Source organism: Macrobrachium rosenbergii, chromosome 6 (genome assembly GCF_040412425.1).
Source record: "Macrobrachium rosenbergii isolate ZJJX-2024 chromosome 6, ASM4041242v1, whole genome shotgun sequence".
Classification (NCBI taxonomy): domain Eukaryota; kingdom Metazoa; phylum Arthropoda; class Malacostraca; order Decapoda; family Palaemonidae; genus Macrobrachium; species Macrobrachium rosenbergii.
The window spans coordinates 22,370,138-22,389,414 of NC_089746.1; the positions used below are offsets into that span (position 1 = coordinate 22,370,138).

Consider the following 19,277-nt stretch of genomic DNA (forward strand, 5'->3'; position numbering starts at 1 on the left):
ATAACCGACAAAAAAGTAAACTAGCACTCTTAATAGTTCATTTTGTATCACACTGCTAACTCATAAATATTAACTGGAGAATTTAATGGAACTGCACATCATCGGAGAATGATTGAAGTGAAGCAAAGCAAAATACACCAAAATGGAAGGACCAATCGTAAAAAGAATTAGCTACAAGGGTAAACTCAACTTTAAAATATATAATAATAATATTCTTAACAGGAATACACAGTATAAAAAAGCACGGAGATAAAAGGGGCAAACCTAAACATCAAAGTTGGGATGAGTAAACAAGTAAAAGAACTCAAAAGAAATGCATTATCTCGCTTGGTCTTGAGAGAAACCAACAAAAGGATATATACGAAAAATCCAACAGAAAAAGAAGGTAGCCTGGCGAAATACAATACTAAATGAACATGTACAATAAAAGGAAAAATTCTCGTACACCTTCATCAATAAAAGAATATAATGAACATGCTAGGATTAAAGAAGCAAATTAAACACTGAATTAAATGCGAGATGAATGTGTCTTAGTACTGTCATGATATATGTATAGTATACTAACACTGCCCAAAACATTTCCCCTGCACAACTCTCTATCATTCTCTGAAAGCTTGTTTCACAAATTAATGACCTTTCGCGCATTTTAATATGAGGTTTTGGTCAGTGGGCATAATAATAATAATATGTTCTGTTAAAAAGAATGGCAGCATCAGTGAAATTGATTTTATACAAGGTCTTTTCAATTCTTCTTACTATTCCCTTTTCTTCAAGGCTCATATCAGCTAAGCTCCAAAGAACTGGCAGATGTACATCATCGTCATCATCATCATCATCATAATCTTAATAATAATAATAATAATAATAATAATAATAATAATAATAATAATAATAATAATAATAATAATAATAATAAGGGAAATTACAAGTCTGAGCTCAAACAATCAACAATGCAAAACAGTATTCAAAATAGTATTAACTTCCACAAAGGTGAAAGCTCATACAGAGGCAGAAACAACTGACCTAATATAACCAAAAATTCTAGATATATATGATTAAGCAGCCAAAAACTGTAAAACAAAAAAAAATCCAATTTTCCCGATAGTAATAGTCGTCGTTTGAAGTACATTTCTATGCAATTACTATATGATCAATCTTGTATGACTCAATTTGTATACAAAATAAGAGTAAAATTTTCCCTAGAAACTTTTTGGAGGGCATGATTAAATAAAATACCAAAGGGCCTGATGCTTAAAAATAAAAATCAAAGTACCTTCCTCCTGAGAAACATCTGTCAGCAGATCAGTGTGTGAACTACTGAAATACACGGAACTCTCCGCTATAGCAAAAAACTTAATTTGTATATTTTCACCCATGACGTGTTTAACTTATTAAGCTTCTTCGGCTTATCACATGAAGAAAAAAACATTCAGGAATACAGAAGTAGCAATTACCATTAATCTTATAGCACTAAGAGTTATTATTATTATTATATAATAATAATTATTATTATTATTATTATTATTATTATTATTATTATTATTATTATTATTATTATTATTATTATTATTATTATTATTATTATACGCAATCACTTTAATGGGAGTAGATCATCAACATCGGCAGGCTTCCGCAGACATAAAGAAATGTGTGAGAGAAAAAAAACGGTGCAAGAGAAGACAAAACCATTCAACGCAGATGAGTTACATGATAACGTTTGAATGAAATAATGAAACAGAAACAAGCATATCGGTACTTAACTAAAGAGATAAAATTAAAGACAACATAAAAGGCAATTCTTTAATGTTTCTCATGTTAACCTATGGGAGTACAGATTCACAAAACTGATTAGTATATATTCCACTGTTTCAATGAAGGGAAAGAAAAATCTCTGCTACTGGGCAGTGGGTAACATCAAGACCACTCAGTAGTAAAACGTACTAATATAACGTGCTAAAATAGAGGTTCATGAACAGAAGACTGAAGTGTACACAAAGATAAATATACGGGGTTGTGATCACAAATCTGAAGAGTACAGGATCAGCATCCTAATCTCTGTAGATGTAGGAAGTTTTGAGCACAATACCGGTTTCGGAGAGCATAGGTTAAATAAAACCTATGGTCGAAAGGAACGCCTACTATTGCCAGTTTCTCAGAATCATTAGGGCAACCAACGCACAGCGAATCATGTCGTGAAAGTGTAGTACGAAATTGGGTGTTCCATAAAATCATGGTTTTCCTTGGCTACAGCCTCTTCCTCCTTCAGCTATAACACTCCTCAATTAGTCTTTTAAGTCTCACAGCTGCTGCGTTTCGCGTTTGATTAAAGCACAAGACAACATCGACATATACAATCTATAGAAAATCTTACAGATTATTTTTCATACCCTTTACTTTACTTTGCTTCTAATTTTTTAACTATTGCTTGGGCAATTAAAACGCTTGATGCTTATAAAGATCAGTAAAATCTAACATAATCGTATGTTTTGAAGCTATTCTAATGAATTACTTTTGGAAATATGAGTAAAAATCTAGTGTGGGGGTAATATCTAAAATCTAGTTGTTTCCTGATTTCAAGTCTGAGATATAGACTGTTCAAACACTTCCAACAATTATATTACGCTCTTGAAATTTTCACTGGGGCCGCATTTCTCCTTCCTCTTACAAGAAGCTACATGAGATTTTTCCATGGGGGAAAATCGAAAGCTACGTGCAATCTGCAGAGTTCTTTTTAAATAATAGTTTTCAAAACTTGAAATGCATGTGAATTTCTCATACTCGGGTAAACGTAAAAAATACACAAACATCATACATGTATATATACATATATATATATATATATATATATATATATATATATATATACACACACACACACACACACATATATATATATATATATATATATATATATATATATATATATATATATATATATATATATATATGAACTTTTGTCACTTCACCGTAACATCTTTTATATTCATGAATATTAAGCCGCAAACATCGTTAAATACCAACTTCACTAAGTCTTGGAAATAACTTACATCCAAAGGGAATTATAATTGATAAATGCTCCGTCCAGGGGAGGAGGATTCGAACCGATAGCTGATTTGCAAGCAACGATAGACAGTGATTTAGACCACTGAGCAGTCAAGAGAGTTATAAGCTGATATCGAATCTGCTGTCCATATGCCTGTGAGATATACTGTGTATATATATATATATATATATATATATATATATATATATATATATATATATATATATATATATATATATATATATATATGTGTGTGTGTGTGTGGATTAGACACTATCTGTCATTTCTGACATTTTATTTTTCACCCCCTCTCACCCTCCTCCCTTATCGGAGCTGAACTTAGACTTATAGGGCATTGGGAGTGTCAACATTCATCTCAGCGACCTCAAAACTATGAATTAGACATTAATTATCTGTCGTTTTTGGTTATTTTTACATGTCACCACCTTCCCACACCTTCTCATCCTCCCTTCCTATTGGGGCTGAACTTGGGCTTGAAGGACATCGGGAGTGTCACTATTCATCTCAGAGACCTTCAAGACTATGGATTAGACACTAATATCTGTCATTTTCGGTTATTTTTAAATGTCAGTCCCTTCCCACCCCCACCCCTCCTATTGGGGCTGAACTGGACATGAAGGCATCGGGAGTGTCACTATTCACCTAATCGACCTTGCAAACTATGGATTAGATACTAATATCTGTGGTTTTTGGTTATTTTTACGTCACCACCTTCCCATCCATTCTCAACCACTGCCCCCTTCCTATCAGAGCTGAACTTGGACTTAAAGGGCGTCAGGAGTGTCACTATTCATCTCAGCGACCTTGAAAACTTATGGGTTAAAAACTAATATCTGTCGTTTTTGGTTATTTTTACATGTCACCCCTTCCCAGACCCAACCCCTTTGGTGCTAGTGATGTCTCATCCTCACAGTATTCTTTTCCTGATAGTATACTATTTTTGTTCGAATTTGCTCATTGTGTTTCGGAGTAATGCTGGAACACACACGCACACACACATACATCCTTTTTATATAGAGAGATATATATACTATACACACGTGTGTGTGTATCTGTATGGAAAAAATAATCCAACTCCACAAAAAGAGTATGTTATAACAAATCCGTTTATAGTGCAAACGGGAACATAACTAATAGTATTACTTAAAAATACCACTGATGGCCTCATGAATTCTGGGGTAAAAAAAACCACAGAGTTTGCTTTGTTAACACAGTTCGATAGTTTTCATTCAGTCAAACACTACCATACAGTCCCATAAAAATAAAGTTCAATGTAAAGCAACGAAGTACTGCAAAAAAGGGGGAAAAATAGGTCACTGGAGGCATTTCAAAATGTCACAGTGAAATGCGTTACGTGGCACCCATACAGTCATTGTCAAAATCATACGACGCAGCACATTTATGGAAACTGAATTCACTGCCGATGACAAATGACGAATAGCGACTGTCATTATGCTGCCATTTGTATTATCAATAAACCTTTCCCGGGATGTAGTTGCCGCATGGAACGATTTTCGTGAACCATACAGTACAACCAATCAGGGCTAATTTCAAAGCATTCTTTAATGGAAACCCTTTAATGGACGCGTCTCGGGCTTAAATGTAATCACAGACGACTACACCCGCAGATAAAACTGTTTCTTCTCTCTTCCGTTTTTTCTTTCATGAAAGTACGTTGATCTGTCCCTGTCCCTCTCCCGCTACTGACTATTTATCTCCCTCAATGCTCTGTCATAACTTGATAAGAATAAACAAGTCAAATCAGTTCCTTTTGAAGTGAGTCTGACTAGCCAGAAGGATGCTGCCTGTACAGCGTGTGTTTTTCTGTTTATACACGGAAATAATACTAATTATACGTTCACAAAGAGAGATAGATGGTTAGATTGCTACTCCGAGCATATATATATTTTTATTCCATTTAGACTGCCATGATGTCAGCAGACATGCTTTTCAGTGTTTTTTTCACAAAAATAATAAAATACCACTTAAAGAACCAATTTTAACGTTAGTTTACAGCCTACCCTCTTATTAGTAGCAGCAGTAGTACTTGTGGACATAGTAGTAATGCTACTGACAATAATAGTACTGATATAATCACTATCATTATCAAAGCCATCATTCATGGTATATATTACTAATAATAATGAAATAAAATATAATTATAACGAATTCTGAATCACTTTTTTTTTCTTTACAAGACGTTAAACCATCTGAGAAAGTAAGCAAATATTAAAGACTTGTTAATGTAGCCAAGTGCAGGTACTAAGATAATAAAACCTTAATAATTCAGAACACCTAAAAATTAATGATCTAATGTACAAAAAATGCACACAAAACACACGATAACAAAAAGACATACCTTATTTAAAGACACTTTTAATAAAAGAGAACACTACATATCAATAGTGAAATTCTTAAGCTGAATGATTGATGAAAAAAATTTGTCAATGTAGCGAAATGTAGGTGTCGGAAGTGAATGAAATAACTTGATGTTATGACATGTTAGTGCATCGGCTGTGCATAAAAATTAAGGATATATACACACACACACACACACACACACACACACACACACATATATATATATATATATATATATATATATATATATATATATATATATATATATATATATATATATATATATATATATATATATATATAGTCTATGTATTATGTATATATATATATATATATATATATATATATATATATATACACGCAATATGAATAAAATGTCTCTTTCCGATTCCTCCATAACCCCATAGCCAAGACTTATGTCCTGGCAATAGCAAGCGACGCTCAGCGTCACAAAAGAAATCGTTGGTTGAAATTGCAAAGGCTTTGCAAGCGGGCCAAGATTTTTTTTTTTTTTTTTTTGCTCCACGCGACAACATACGTCGCTTAAGGGGATATTCTAAGGAGCAACAGCTGGAAATGGGTTCCGCTGGAGCCTCGGTGTACCGGAACAAAATTGGAAAAAGATGCTGAAAAACGTTCTACTATTTGGGTTTAGAATATCTTGACTTCCTACACCTCTGTCTTCGGAAATGGTCCGAGACAGACACACAGACAGAAACAGAAATAGAAAGACCACTGTTATTTCTATGCAGTGCAATTCTCAAAAGAGACAGATATCTTATGAACATCTGTTACTAACTTCTCTCGGCTTGAGAGATCCCTAACGCATACGGAAATGTTGCGTTCATTAGAGAATGGGAATAAATACGAAAAATGCGAGATATGATTTAAAAACTGTGATAATACATCGGAAAAAGGCTCGATAAGGGGATAAATTGAGAAAATAACAAGTAACAATGACAGGAAATAACTTAATCTCATTTCAACTTCACAAACAACTGCTCGCTCAAAAGAACTAGGTTTCATAGTAAGAGCCTAACAAGCTCTCTCGCAAAATTCATATTTAAAACTCACGAGAAAATTATACTAAAACGGAGTTCCATAAACTCATAGGGAGATATCGATTCACAAAACATAATAAATATATGAAACAGTTCCTATCACCAAACATAAGGTGAAAAGAAATATATTTTTGTATACAGCAAAAGATAATTTCTTCATTACCAAGACTAAAATGGCATATTAATGTTAATTCCCAGGTTATCATTGTCATTACTAACGGAATTTAAACGACAAAGTAATATTTTAAAAAATTAGGAGCATCCAATCACAATTCTGTAAGGTTTAATGACTGATCATCAGAAAGTTGACAATTGTTTCTGAAGTACAACAACTGATTACATCTTAATTAGAAAAATTAAGTTCCGGATAAACTTACATGGTTTTGGGAACGTATAACAAAAATCAGTTATTTTAATATCAAATTTTCGTAAACTCAATTCTGAAGACGTGCTACAAGAAAGGGGGTAATTTTATTTACTTAAACTTGGTTTCGTAATACCAAAATTTACGTGAACACTGGTATGGAAGTAAATTATACTACAAGCGGCTTTGACAGCAAGAAAAGCGGATGAAAAAGTCTTAGGTAAGCTGAGTCTATCTTTGAATAACATTTACTCCATGAGAAGAACAACTGTAGAAACGACATAAAAGGATATTTCAATTCAGAAAACTAATGGTTATTTGAGATTGAGAGAAACGTCTTTATTTCAGGAAAGGTGATTTTGGAAAATCTGAGCAAAAAAAAAAAAACGGTTTTTTAATGGTTCAACTATATATAAACAGGGTTCGGAGTAGGCACGCCACAATAATTTTTTTTCTTTTATAAAAATTGGTTCGGATGATCAATATTTCTTGAAAATTGCTTTTGTAAATTTCATATTAAAACCAAAAAGATTTTAAGAAGTGCATGACATGAAAAAATACAATCTAAGAACTAGTGCTGGAATGTTGGTTTGAAATAGCTATTTTTCATAAAAACTAGTTTCCAAACACTTTCCATCAAGAGTCATCTTAGAAGGAAATATTCATTATAGATATATTAAGTTGAAAGTTCTTTGGGAGACATATTTTATAATTAATCGATTTTGAAGATATCAATTTTATCATATCTTATGGACCATAAGCTATGTTACATGCAAACTTATTCTAGATCTGCACTACATAAAACTGGTTTTAAAGGAGCTACAATATCTTACACGAAATCTTGAAAGAGCCATTCAGTAAGGGAAATACTGCATGAAAACTGTTTTGTAAGACCCACATTACGCTAAGGTTGGGTCTTAGGGCGATATTTTAATTGCAAATTGTTTTAAAAAGGTGTATCTGAATGTATGTATGTATGTATGTATATATACATACATATATACACATACATATATATATACATACATACAGTATATATACGAGTATATATATATATATACATATATATATCTCGTTGAATTTGATCTTCAATGAGCTACCTGTTATTAGAAGTATATGTCTGGGAAAAATATTTTACGAAAACTGCATAAGAACTATTTCATTCATGAAAGCTGGATTTATTATACATCACATTCGTGTACAATGGATTTAAAACACTTATTATTCATTAAAACTAGATTTGGAGCATATTCATTTTATGAAAACTTGATTTTAAACAGATTTCACTGATGAAAACTACATCTCAAACATATCTCATTTATTATTATTATTATTATTATTATTATTATTAGTTAAAGGGAAATTTGCAGAGCTCCATGCCATGAGTGTATGGACATGAAGGACAATAATTATAAATTCAGCAGACTCGAGACACAAAGCTACTAAAAGGCTCACCCTCTTCAAAACTAATTCAGAACTTATTTTCGTTAAAACAAAATGAACAGATATAGAACTTCAAAACAAGCTTTTAAAATAATTAAATCAATGTTTATTCATGTTTTGCGAGAATCTTTACTCGGCTCAACAATACATCTTTACTGAAAAAAACCAATGAGTTAATAATAAAGATTATTATGTTTTATACAAATTAAAGCAAATAAACAGAAGTCTCGTGAGAAATTAGAATGCCACATGTACTGCCATAACTTGAAAAAATGGAGTTAATCTTAATTTAGGACAATAGTAAAAAGCACTCGCTCTGAAAGTAAACACGAATATGGTACAAGCAAAATTCCAAAAATTCTAAAATTCAAAGCTACGAGGCCGATCTCATGTAACTTCAAATAAACAAGTCATTTCGCTGCTGTAAATGGGACAACGGATGAACATCATTAACAAAAACAGCAGTAATAACACCAATAGCATTGAATCAGGATTTGACATATGTTGCGGCGTTCCTTTGCCATGTAGCAATTTTAGCCTAAGGCTCTTCGTATGTGAATCACCTCCAATGGATTCGGCCACAGTAGCGATTTGTTTTCTCCTCTCTCTCTCTCTCTCTCTCTCTCTCTCTCTCTACACACACACACACACACACACACACGCGCTTTATATATGTGTGTGTGTGTATGTGTATATATATATATATATATATATATATATATATATATATATATATATATATATATATATATATATATATATATATATATATATATATATATAGCTGTAAGCTTCATAGTAGCTACTTAAGGGGCATCCAAGAAAAGGCAGTAGGTATATTAGAGAAACAGTTGATTTTGCCAACTATTACTCACCGTCTTTCTTTTTCAGGCGTTTTAGTTTCTTTTTTACCTCAGTTTAGCTAGGTTATGTCCGTCCTTATTGTGAATTTTAAACTATTTTATTTTGTAAATTGCAGCGTTGAAGATGCAATGAGGTATTGCGAAACGCCGTCGGCAAAATAAACTGTTGCCCTAATATACGTACTGCCTTTTCCTGGATGCCCCTTTGATTATATATCTATATATATATATATATATATATATATATATATATATATATATATATATATATATATATATATATATATATATATATATATATATAGTATGAATGTGTTAGTGCACATATGAATGCGTGTGTTGTGAGTTTTCGCGTGCAAAATCAAACTTAGTTACTATTTACGCCGAATCACTAGACATAACGTCTCAAAAGGTCCCTTGTCCCTGACCAGGGATAGATATAAGTATGACAGAATCCCTAAACGTCTGTTCCCCAACTCAGTCAGTCAGCATCATGACCTTTTAGCTTTATATTATTATTTTTTTTTTTTTTTTTGGAGGGGGGGGTCTATCACCGTCATCCTATTCGATTGGGTGGTTTTTATAGTGTGGGGTTCCGGGTTGCATCCTGCCTCGTTACGAGTCCATCACTTTTCTCACCATGTGCGCTGTTTCTAGTAGCACACTTTTCTGCATGAGTCCTGGAGCTACTTCGGCATCTACTTTTTCAGATTCCTTTTCAGGGATCTTGGGATCGTGCCTAGTGTTCCAATGATAATGGGTACAATTTCCACAGGCATATTCCATATCCTTCTTATTTCGATTTTCAGGTCTTGATACTTATCCATTTTTTCTTTTTCTTTCTCATCTACTCTGGTGTCTCATGGTATTGCGACATCAATGAGTGATACTTTCTTCTTGACTTTGTCAATCAACGTCACGTCTGGTCTACTGGCACGTATCACCCTGTCTGTTCTGATACCATAGTCCCAGAGGATCTTTGCCTGATCGTTTTCTATCACTCCCTCAGGCTGGTGTTCGTACCACTTATTACTGCAAGCTGGCTGGTGTTTTTTGCACAGGCTCCAGTGGAGGGCTTTTGCTACTGAATCATGACTCTTTTTGTACTGATTCTGTGCAAGCGACGGACATTCGCTTGCTATGTGGTTTATGGTCTCGTCTTTCATATTGCACTTCCTGCATATGGGCGAGATGTTATTTCCATCTATTGTTCTTTGGACATATCTGGTTCTTAGGGCCTGATCTTGTACCCATGTTAGCATTCCTTCTGTTTCCTTCTTGAGTTCTCCCCTCTGCACCCATTGCCATGTTTCATCGTTGGCCAGTTCTTTTGTCTGTCTCATGTGCTGTCCGTGCATTGGTTTATTGTGCCATTCCTCTGTTCTGTTTTTCATTCTCCTGTCTCTGTATATTTCTGGGTTTTCGTCTACTTTTATCAGTCCTTCTTTCCATGCACTCCTTAGCCACTCGTCTTCACTGGTTTTCAGATATTGCCCCAGTGCCCTGCTCTCGATATTGACGCAGTCCTCTATGCTTAACAGCCCTCTCCCCACTTCCTTTCGTGTTATGTACAGTCTGTCTGTATTTGCTCTTGCGTGTAGTGCTTTGTGTACTGTCATGTGTTTTCTAGCTGTCTGGTCCATGCTGCGGAGTTCAGCCTTCGTCCACTCTAGTACTCCTGCTCTGTATCTGATTACTGGTACTGCTCATGTGTTTATAGTTTTCGTCATGTTTCCGGCGTTGAGTTTTGACTTGAGTATCGCCTTAAGTCTCTGCATATATTCTTTCCTGGTCGTGTCCTTCATCTCTTGGTGTTTTATATCCATTATTCCCTGATATTTGTATCCTGTCTCATCTATGTGTTTGATGTTATTCCCATTATTATTATTATTATTATTATTATTATTATTATTATTATTATTATTATTATTATTATTATTATTATTATTATAACTAAGATGCTAAATAACATTCACAACTTTGTCTAAATTTACCCAAATATCCTGATGCATATCTAGACCTGCAAAGGTCAATTAAATATGTATCACTCTATCTTTAGGCACCAGCTGGATGCATTAGAGTATCCATGTTGAAAAAAAAAATCTGAATGTATCATTAAAGCACTAGTTTAAGGTATTTACGTATCTTTAAATATAAGGCCGAAATTCATGTGTGTGTATTCATATTTACAGGTTTTCATTCACCAATGTATTCTTAAGGTAACCTTAGATATGCATCAATGTATCCTAAAGGTGCCAAGTGCGGCATGCATTAATATTTCATCGCACTTCCGTTAATACACCCTACATCTGTGAATAAACGACACTACAACTTTAATACAAAATCCTTACGTGTAGAAATACATGAAAATGGTAAATAATGAATTGTCATTTTTTTAAGGCTTTCTTAATTAATATACGCACGGCTTCACATTAGTTTCTGGTATGTAATTGAAAGAGTTATTCGAAAAATGACCGTCGAAGCCATATAATGTACTTGGTATCTGAACCTCAGGGACAAAATAAAATTAAAAAAAACGATTGCCTGGTCCCATCATGTGCTTGATTTCTCTCTCTCTCTCACACACACACACACACACACACACACGCACACACACACACAAACCCCGACAGTTCATAGTCATGCTCTCTACCAATCGTGCACAATTCACATGGCTACAAAGACAGCTTTATAAACTTTTCATACATCTTCAGCAGTCGGAATGCGTTATCTTTCTGCACAGCTTTTATCAAACTGAATTGTAATTCCCAACCAGTTACCAAAATATTTACAAAACAAATATATATAAGCAAATTCACTTGACGTTATCACTTGCTGTATGTTGTACGCAGCATTATGCTTGCGTACGCTGGTTTTAAAGAATTAATTATTTACCGAACTACATGTGAACTTATCAGAATATAATTATGTGACAAAAGATTGCTATCTTTGAGTTACTTTGCATACAAAATCGTTATAGGACGACAGACTAACACGCACACACATATATAAAATATATATATATATATAATTTATATAAATATATATAATATATATATATATATATATATATATATATATATATATATATATATATATATATATATAATCATTTGGAAAACGTACATACAGTCTGCCAAGTTATATGCACGGTACTCAGTGTATCTGCCCTTTCTCCTACATCCTAATTCTACTAGGTAGAGTATTTTTGAGTCCACTTCCGTGTTTTCATTTGCAACCTGTATTTTACATAATCAGCAAATAGTTTTTACGAAAATATACCCAGTTATTTCTTGGGAAATACAATTAAAAAACAAACGCGTCCATTGAAAAGGATATAAAAATTACTCCGATTATGTAGTAACAAATTATTGTTGTCAACCTAACCTAGACTGAAATGAACGTCTGCAGAACCACACCAAGGCAAATTCAACTATACTTGAATCTGCTGAGTTTACAATCTAATAAAATCATCGAGAGGAACATTAAGAGCAATAATATTTTTCTCCTGACAAACTAATCCCATTTTACAGGCTTCCGTAGTTTAAAACTTATTTGCGAGGTAAAACGAGTGATAAAAAATTATACACATCTCAGTTTCATACAGTTTGTGTGTAAATAAAAAAAAATATTAAATACAAAACAGGACAAACTGATACTCTTTTCAGTCTATACCGCACATTGCAACATTCTCCTCTTTTGTGCTATTTGGTGATAAACAAAAAATCTAGACCACCTGGATTCATTGCTACAATTCTAGCAAGTAATAATCTATTGACATCTCTTGATTTATGAAGATCATAGCGTTTTATTCTGCTTTAACTCATTATCTAAAAGTTACATGTCTGGGCTTTCAAATCATTTGTTTATATTACGTCAAAAAACTCCTGAAATACATTTATTTTCTAACTTATTTTCTTATCAAAATTATTATTTTGGAAGTAAAATTTACCAGTCATCTTGTTGATCTTTCACCCAGCCATTTTGTTTGCGATATTACGTCCACTTTCTGTTCTCGCATTTCTTCAATCCGTCCACTTTCTGTTCTCGCATTTCTTCAATCACGTCGTTCATCAGTGATGAGGAAAAAATCCAGGTCAAACCGAAATAAACCTCTTTTCTTTTCTCTTTAAACAAGTGGAATTTCGCCTTTTGTAATATTTTGTCAAATGGAGCCACACTTACTGTTTATATTATTTTTTATCTATACAAGCAATACCTTTCAAATTGCGGAACTTCTCTATCAAACACTAGTATTCAACGACATCGTTTTCACAGCTTTCTCAAGTCTGAAAGTTTCTTTCTGCAACAATTACGGAAAGCAAAAGGATCTTGGTAAGATTTTCACAAAATGTGAATATGGTGGTAATGAAAAGTTTCTTCGTTAATAAAACTGCAGAGGACCCAAAATTTTGTTTTAATTGTTTTAAAAGTCCGGATATATCAGTCCAGATAAAATTACGAATAAAGACTAAAGACGCGTTCGTATCCACGAATTTCAGATTCTTGCAACTAGCACGTAATTTTCTTATCATTTGCTTGATAAAACATACAGTAATATATTGGTAACATTTTCAATTAGCCCGATATTCAAATGTTCAATACACTGAAGAATTTTACTCCCCGCACTAGTACCTCCAATCATACAGTTCCAGTTCACTCGTAGATGTTTCAAATAACCAGTTCACTAAAAATTATATTAATGCAGTTCTAACAAGGAATAATCCATTTACACCTCACTGGTTTATATGATCACTGTTCTTGATTCTGCTTTAACTCGGTATTCAAAGGTTATATTTTTGGCTTTTAAATCTATTTTTATTTTACGTCACAAAATTCCCGAATCACAATTATTTTCCAACTTATTTCCTTATCAAAACGATTACTTTGGATGTAAAATTTACCAGTCATCTTGTTGATCATTCACCCAGCCATTTTGTTTGCGATATTACGTCCACTTTCTATTCTTGCATTTCCTCAATCACGTCGTTTACCTTCCGATATCTTTAATGAATTAATATCATTGGTTTACTTTCTACTAACGATTCACAACCACTATTTAAACAGTCTTATTCACTCTCTACCTGACGAGTTGCTTCACCTAATTCACACTTCGTTCGTTAACAAAAATTTTTCCAGTGTTTTCATCCACTTTTTTTTTAATATTTAGTCAGTGCCTTCTTTTATTTTTAGTCATGAAATTCCCCTTTCCGTTTGTAATGATATTTCGTTACCTCCACATGAAACCGTCACTTTTAGACTGGAGCTTCCTCAGTCAAGTTTGGCTTGGTATATACTTTCTTCACTTTCGTATTTTTATTTCGCTCACTTTCACAACACTTCTTTATGTTTCTATCAGTTCATTTTCCAACTGAAATTCTTTAGGTAATTCACAGTTCAAAAATTTCATCAATTAACACCTTTGAAGTAATGTTTAATTTACATCATAAAAGTTATATAATAAAATATTTCCCATTGACATACAACACAATTCTGCAACACCCTTTACCTCTAGCGAGAACCGAATTATCATAAAAATTGCTTATGGCTTAACTACTCAATGTCTAGACGCACAATGTCGTAAAATCTACATAATTCCCTTTGAATCCTAATAGGATATGCGGTGGTACTTCAAAACATTTGATTCAATACGGAAAGTATTGTGCTCAAATTTAAAAAAAAATGATTCTAGTAGATTTTTAACCACAATTACATTTGTATATTACCTATAGTATACAGAAGTGTCCGAGCCAATACCTGATAACAAATAAATGTGTCCAAACAAAAAAAAATTAAATGAAATAACATTCTACAGAAAAAAATATTCCCTATTTATTGCTGTCCACAGTTATATGATGATAGTAATCGAACAACGTGAAAGCCATAAAAAAAAAGTGTAAGTAATTTACGGGATTATGGTAAAAGGACAACTAGAAAGCCTTCCAAGAACTAATGATGTAAATCATATATATGATTACATTAAATGAACAACTTGAAAACCTCCAAAGAAAAATAGATGTATATATAAATAAATATAAAAAATAAATTCTTAAGATACCAATATCTCATCCCCGTTCATGCATATTTTTCCGAGAGGCAACAGATGAATCCTATTCTTTGGACAGAGAACTTAGCCACAATGGAAGAATTGCAAGATGAATAAATACAAAAAATGGGCATCCCCAAAACCAATGGATGATAATAGGCATGTCAACAGAATCAAAGCCGGCTGAGTAGTTTGTCTTTAAAAGGGAGCGAGAAAGATGGCGGCGGCTGTGGCCAGAGTCAGGGAGGTGAAAACGAAGCCATTCTTCGAACCACCAGCACGAACTATCCACGAACCGACCTCTCGTGGAGCAAACAAGTAGAGAGAGAGAGAGAGAGAGAGAGAGAGAGAGAGAGAGAGAGAGAGAGAGAGAGAGAGAGAGAAGGAGGAGGGCTGAAAGAAACAAGAGAGAGAGAGAGAGAGAGAGAGAGAGAGAGAGAGAGAGAGAGAGAGAGAGAGAGAGGTGCAGGTGAAATATTCTAAGACATTACAGAACAAGAAGGAAAAATCGGAAATAGAGTTTGTTCAAGTACGTGTTCGTTAACGAATGCCAGAGCCCATGGCATTATATCGAGGACATGTCCTTAGCGAAGCCGTGAATGAACACACATATTCGGACAACCCGGTTTCGAAGCTTCGCTACGGGCATTCTCGAAACATGGTCGAAGGTGAATGATACAGTGTGTGTGTGCGTGTGTGTGTGAGAGAGAGAGAGAGAGAGAGAGAGAGAGAGAGAGAGAGAGAGAGAGAGAGAGAGAGAGAGACTGACCTACTTTTTCTTCCCTGATTAAATACTTTTATCTCTCACTGTCTCATACACCTTTAAGAATTTCGAAAATCGGAATTTCAAAATATCATGCAAGTTGATAAACGAAAACCTCTGAGAGAGAGAGAGAGAGAGAGAGAGAGAGAGAGAGAGAGAGAGAGAGAGAGAGAGAGAGCACTTTATTACTTTCTTTCCTTCCGACAAAAACATCTTCCACAGTCGTGAGACCTGTCCTCGATGAGGCAGCAAAAATAATTTGGCGGTTTCTTTATTTTTTTTTTTTTACTTTTTAGGAAATTTCAGCATGATTTTGACTTTTAAGGAAACATTAGACTTACGATGAGATATTTACGGAAACAAGAACACAATCAGATTAGATGTTGATTATTTCGGCTATTTAACTTTTTATTATAATAAACTGCTTTCTGTTACCCCTTTCCCGCTATTCCTTTCAGTTTGACTTTAGATTTTCATCCCATTCATTCAATTACCATCCTGCCATTTTCTACTGTAAGCAAATAAGTAAATAAGAAATTTATAGATATTTATTCCGAGTAGAGAATGTACATGGGTCTCCCTGAGTGTAATGATACGTGTATGATTTTTTCCTAAAAGAACCATCATGGTATGATAAAGCATCCTTATAATGTGATTTGGTGTGTGAAATTTGTCCCCAAGTTTCCTGCAGATACCAATTTCGCTTGCTACATTTTCGTAGATTTTTGTTCTGTTTGTTCACGATTTGAGTGCTTATATCCTCTGCTCTGAAGGTACCCGGCGTAGGCTTACTTACCTTGCATGCATCGCAGTTCTGTGTAACGGAGTAGTTATATTCACAGTTGTACTTCATGATCATATCCGAATGCTGATATACGAGACGGCCTACCATCTCATCCCTTTCCATCAAGTGTCGAGCAGTTCTCCTGCAGGACTCGGTGCCCCTGAGATGTTGGACCTGTACCTCGCACATGACAGACTCTAGTGTCAAGTGGGGGCAGTAGGTTAGGCTCCGGCGCAACAGATCCTCCGTAAAATTTGTGCAAAGGAAGTCCGGCAGACGCGGGCAAGAGGGATGGCTACTCGAACCGGGGCAATTCGACATTGAGTCACAGGTTTGGCACTTTTCGACAGGAGTTTCACTGGGGACAGTCCTCTCGTCAAAGACGAGGGGCACCTTTTGGCACTGTTGCAACTTGAGGATCATTCTCTCCTGTTTCTTTTTCTCTCTTTCCTTCTCCTCCTCCACCTCCTTCTCCTTCTCCTTCTTCTTTTTCTCCTCCTCCTCCTCCTCCTCCTGTTCTTCCTCCTCTCGCTTCCCCTTTCGTTTCGTTAGGCGACCACTTTTTACTGCGTAAGCCGTTATATCAAGGAAGCGTCTGTACGTGGTGGTGGTGGTGGTTGTGGCTGCTGGAGGCTTATCGGAAGTTTTATTGGTGTGGATTAATGAAGGTTTTACTTGTTGTGCTAAAGGCGTGTGTGTTCCTATTGGCGTGCTTGTGGCTGTTGCTGCTGTGGTTGTGGTGGTGGTGGTGGTGGTGGTGGTTGTAAGAGTGGTGACTGGGAAGCTCTGAAAGTGTTGGTGTTGAAGAAGGTTCTTGATGGCACTACTATTTCTGGTGGTGATGCTGCTGCTGCTGCTGCTGCTGCTGCTACTTCTATGGGCACCCGTAGGATAACTTTGGAAAAGGCTTTGGAATTTTTGTAATTCGCTCTTGTTTTTGGTTTTGAAACTGCTGCTACTGCTGCTCTCCTCAGTGTGTCCCAGATCGAGATTAGTTTGATGATGATGATAACTTTGGAAAATATGGAGGTTACTGCTACTGCTGTTGTAACTGTTGTTGTAACTGCTGTTGTTGTTGCTGTTGTTAGTGGCAGTCGTTACCCTGGTGGAGAGGGCACGGGCCATCAGGAGTGAGGCCACCAGCGGCAGAAGAAGGAAGGCGAGAGGGGCAGTTCGCCGGGGGGTCTTCGGACAATGCCGACACACCATAACCCCGGCCCGTCTCTGATCCAGAGCGCATAGTTACAGGGGGAGTGGGCGGCGGGGGGCCGTGGGGCAGGGGGACGAGGTCCGCCCACCAAAGCAGCGGGTCATGGGCGGCTTTGGTGGCCCAAGGAATCACTGTGGGCGCGCTGCCTTCAGGGCCCCCTCCGAAGGCTACCTTTGGGGAACTCGGTTGCACTCTTTTACCTTCAGGGTTCCCAGCAGGGAGAGCAATCTCCGGGCACCTCCGGGGGAAGAATCACTACAAACCGCCGCGGGCGTGATGGCGAGCAACCTGCCGCCGCCGTAAAGCCTTTGCGGGCGTGCGGGCGTACGGGCGTGCGAGTGGGTAGTAAGCAATAGTCCTGGCGATACAGCTGGCAAGTGGGTGGAAGGAGACGATGATAACAGTATAATAATGATGTTTCTCTCGTGGTGTTTGTGAATAGGGTGTGTGGGAGAGCGTGGGTGTGCGAAGTCGGTTGTGAAGGACTGACTGACAGACAGTGAATGAGAGCGCGGACGAAGGAAATCAAGAGACAGCAGAGAGACAGGAGGAGAGAGCGAGAGGAAGAGAAGATAGAGAAAGAAGAGAAAAAAAAGTGTTGGATGTGGTGGTGGTGGTGGATGTGGTGGTGATGGATGTAGAGGCGGTGCTGAGACACGCCCGGGAGCAGCTACTGTCTCTCCCTACTCATTGCCTGAATCATACTGAGGCTGCTTCTACACCACCCCGTTGCTTCGACCAATCAATATTTCTCTCACCAACCCATGCGCACACTCCTCCCCTCTACTACTCTTCTTCCCCTTCCTTCCCCTTCCATCCTCACCCGTCCCCTCCTCCCCCTCCATTTCCCCTCTCCCTACGCGATGGCCCCAAATGATTCCTCTCCTCTCCCCACACAGGTCACCTATCCAACACATCTACACTCACTCACCCACCCGACCAAGCAACCAACCAAACCCGTTCATACCATCACTGTCACATATTCACACACACACACACATACACAAACACACACGTACATACAAATAAAAATATGAGTAAGTAAAAAACCTAAACAGGGAAGAAAGGAACACAAAAGACGCATTCACGGTATAACAAATACTCACTCACAGCCACACTCACTGAAACAATCACTTTAAACAGACACTCATTCATAAATCTTGAGTGAATTTGTTGTCTGTCTAGAGGGAGGAAGGGATGGAGATGGGGTGGGGATGGGGGGAAGAGGGTACAGAAGAATGAGTCCTGGGACGTATTTAGGTCACTAGTACCTTCTTTCTACTCAAAAAGCAACTCGTGACCCCTTCTCCGTGAACGC

At 36.1% G+C, this 19,277-nt stretch overlaps 1 protein-coding gene across 1 annotated transcript in view; it reads right to left on the reverse strand.

The window, feature by feature from the left end:
* The window catches only part of LOC136839310 (nuclear pore complex protein DDB_G0274915-like), a 546,148-nt gene extending 527,483 nt beyond the window's left edge, over nucleotides 1-18,665 (reverse strand). The window contains exon 1 of the mRNA XM_067105181.1: nucleotides 16,762-18,665. Within this exon, the coding sequence (XP_066961282.1) occupies nucleotides 16,762-17,958 (1,197 nt within the window). The 5' untranslated portion in view covers nucleotides 17,959-18,665. The remainder of the gene's footprint in view (nucleotides 1-16,761) is intronic.
* Between the last annotated feature and the right edge of the window lie 612 nt (nucleotides 18,666-19,277).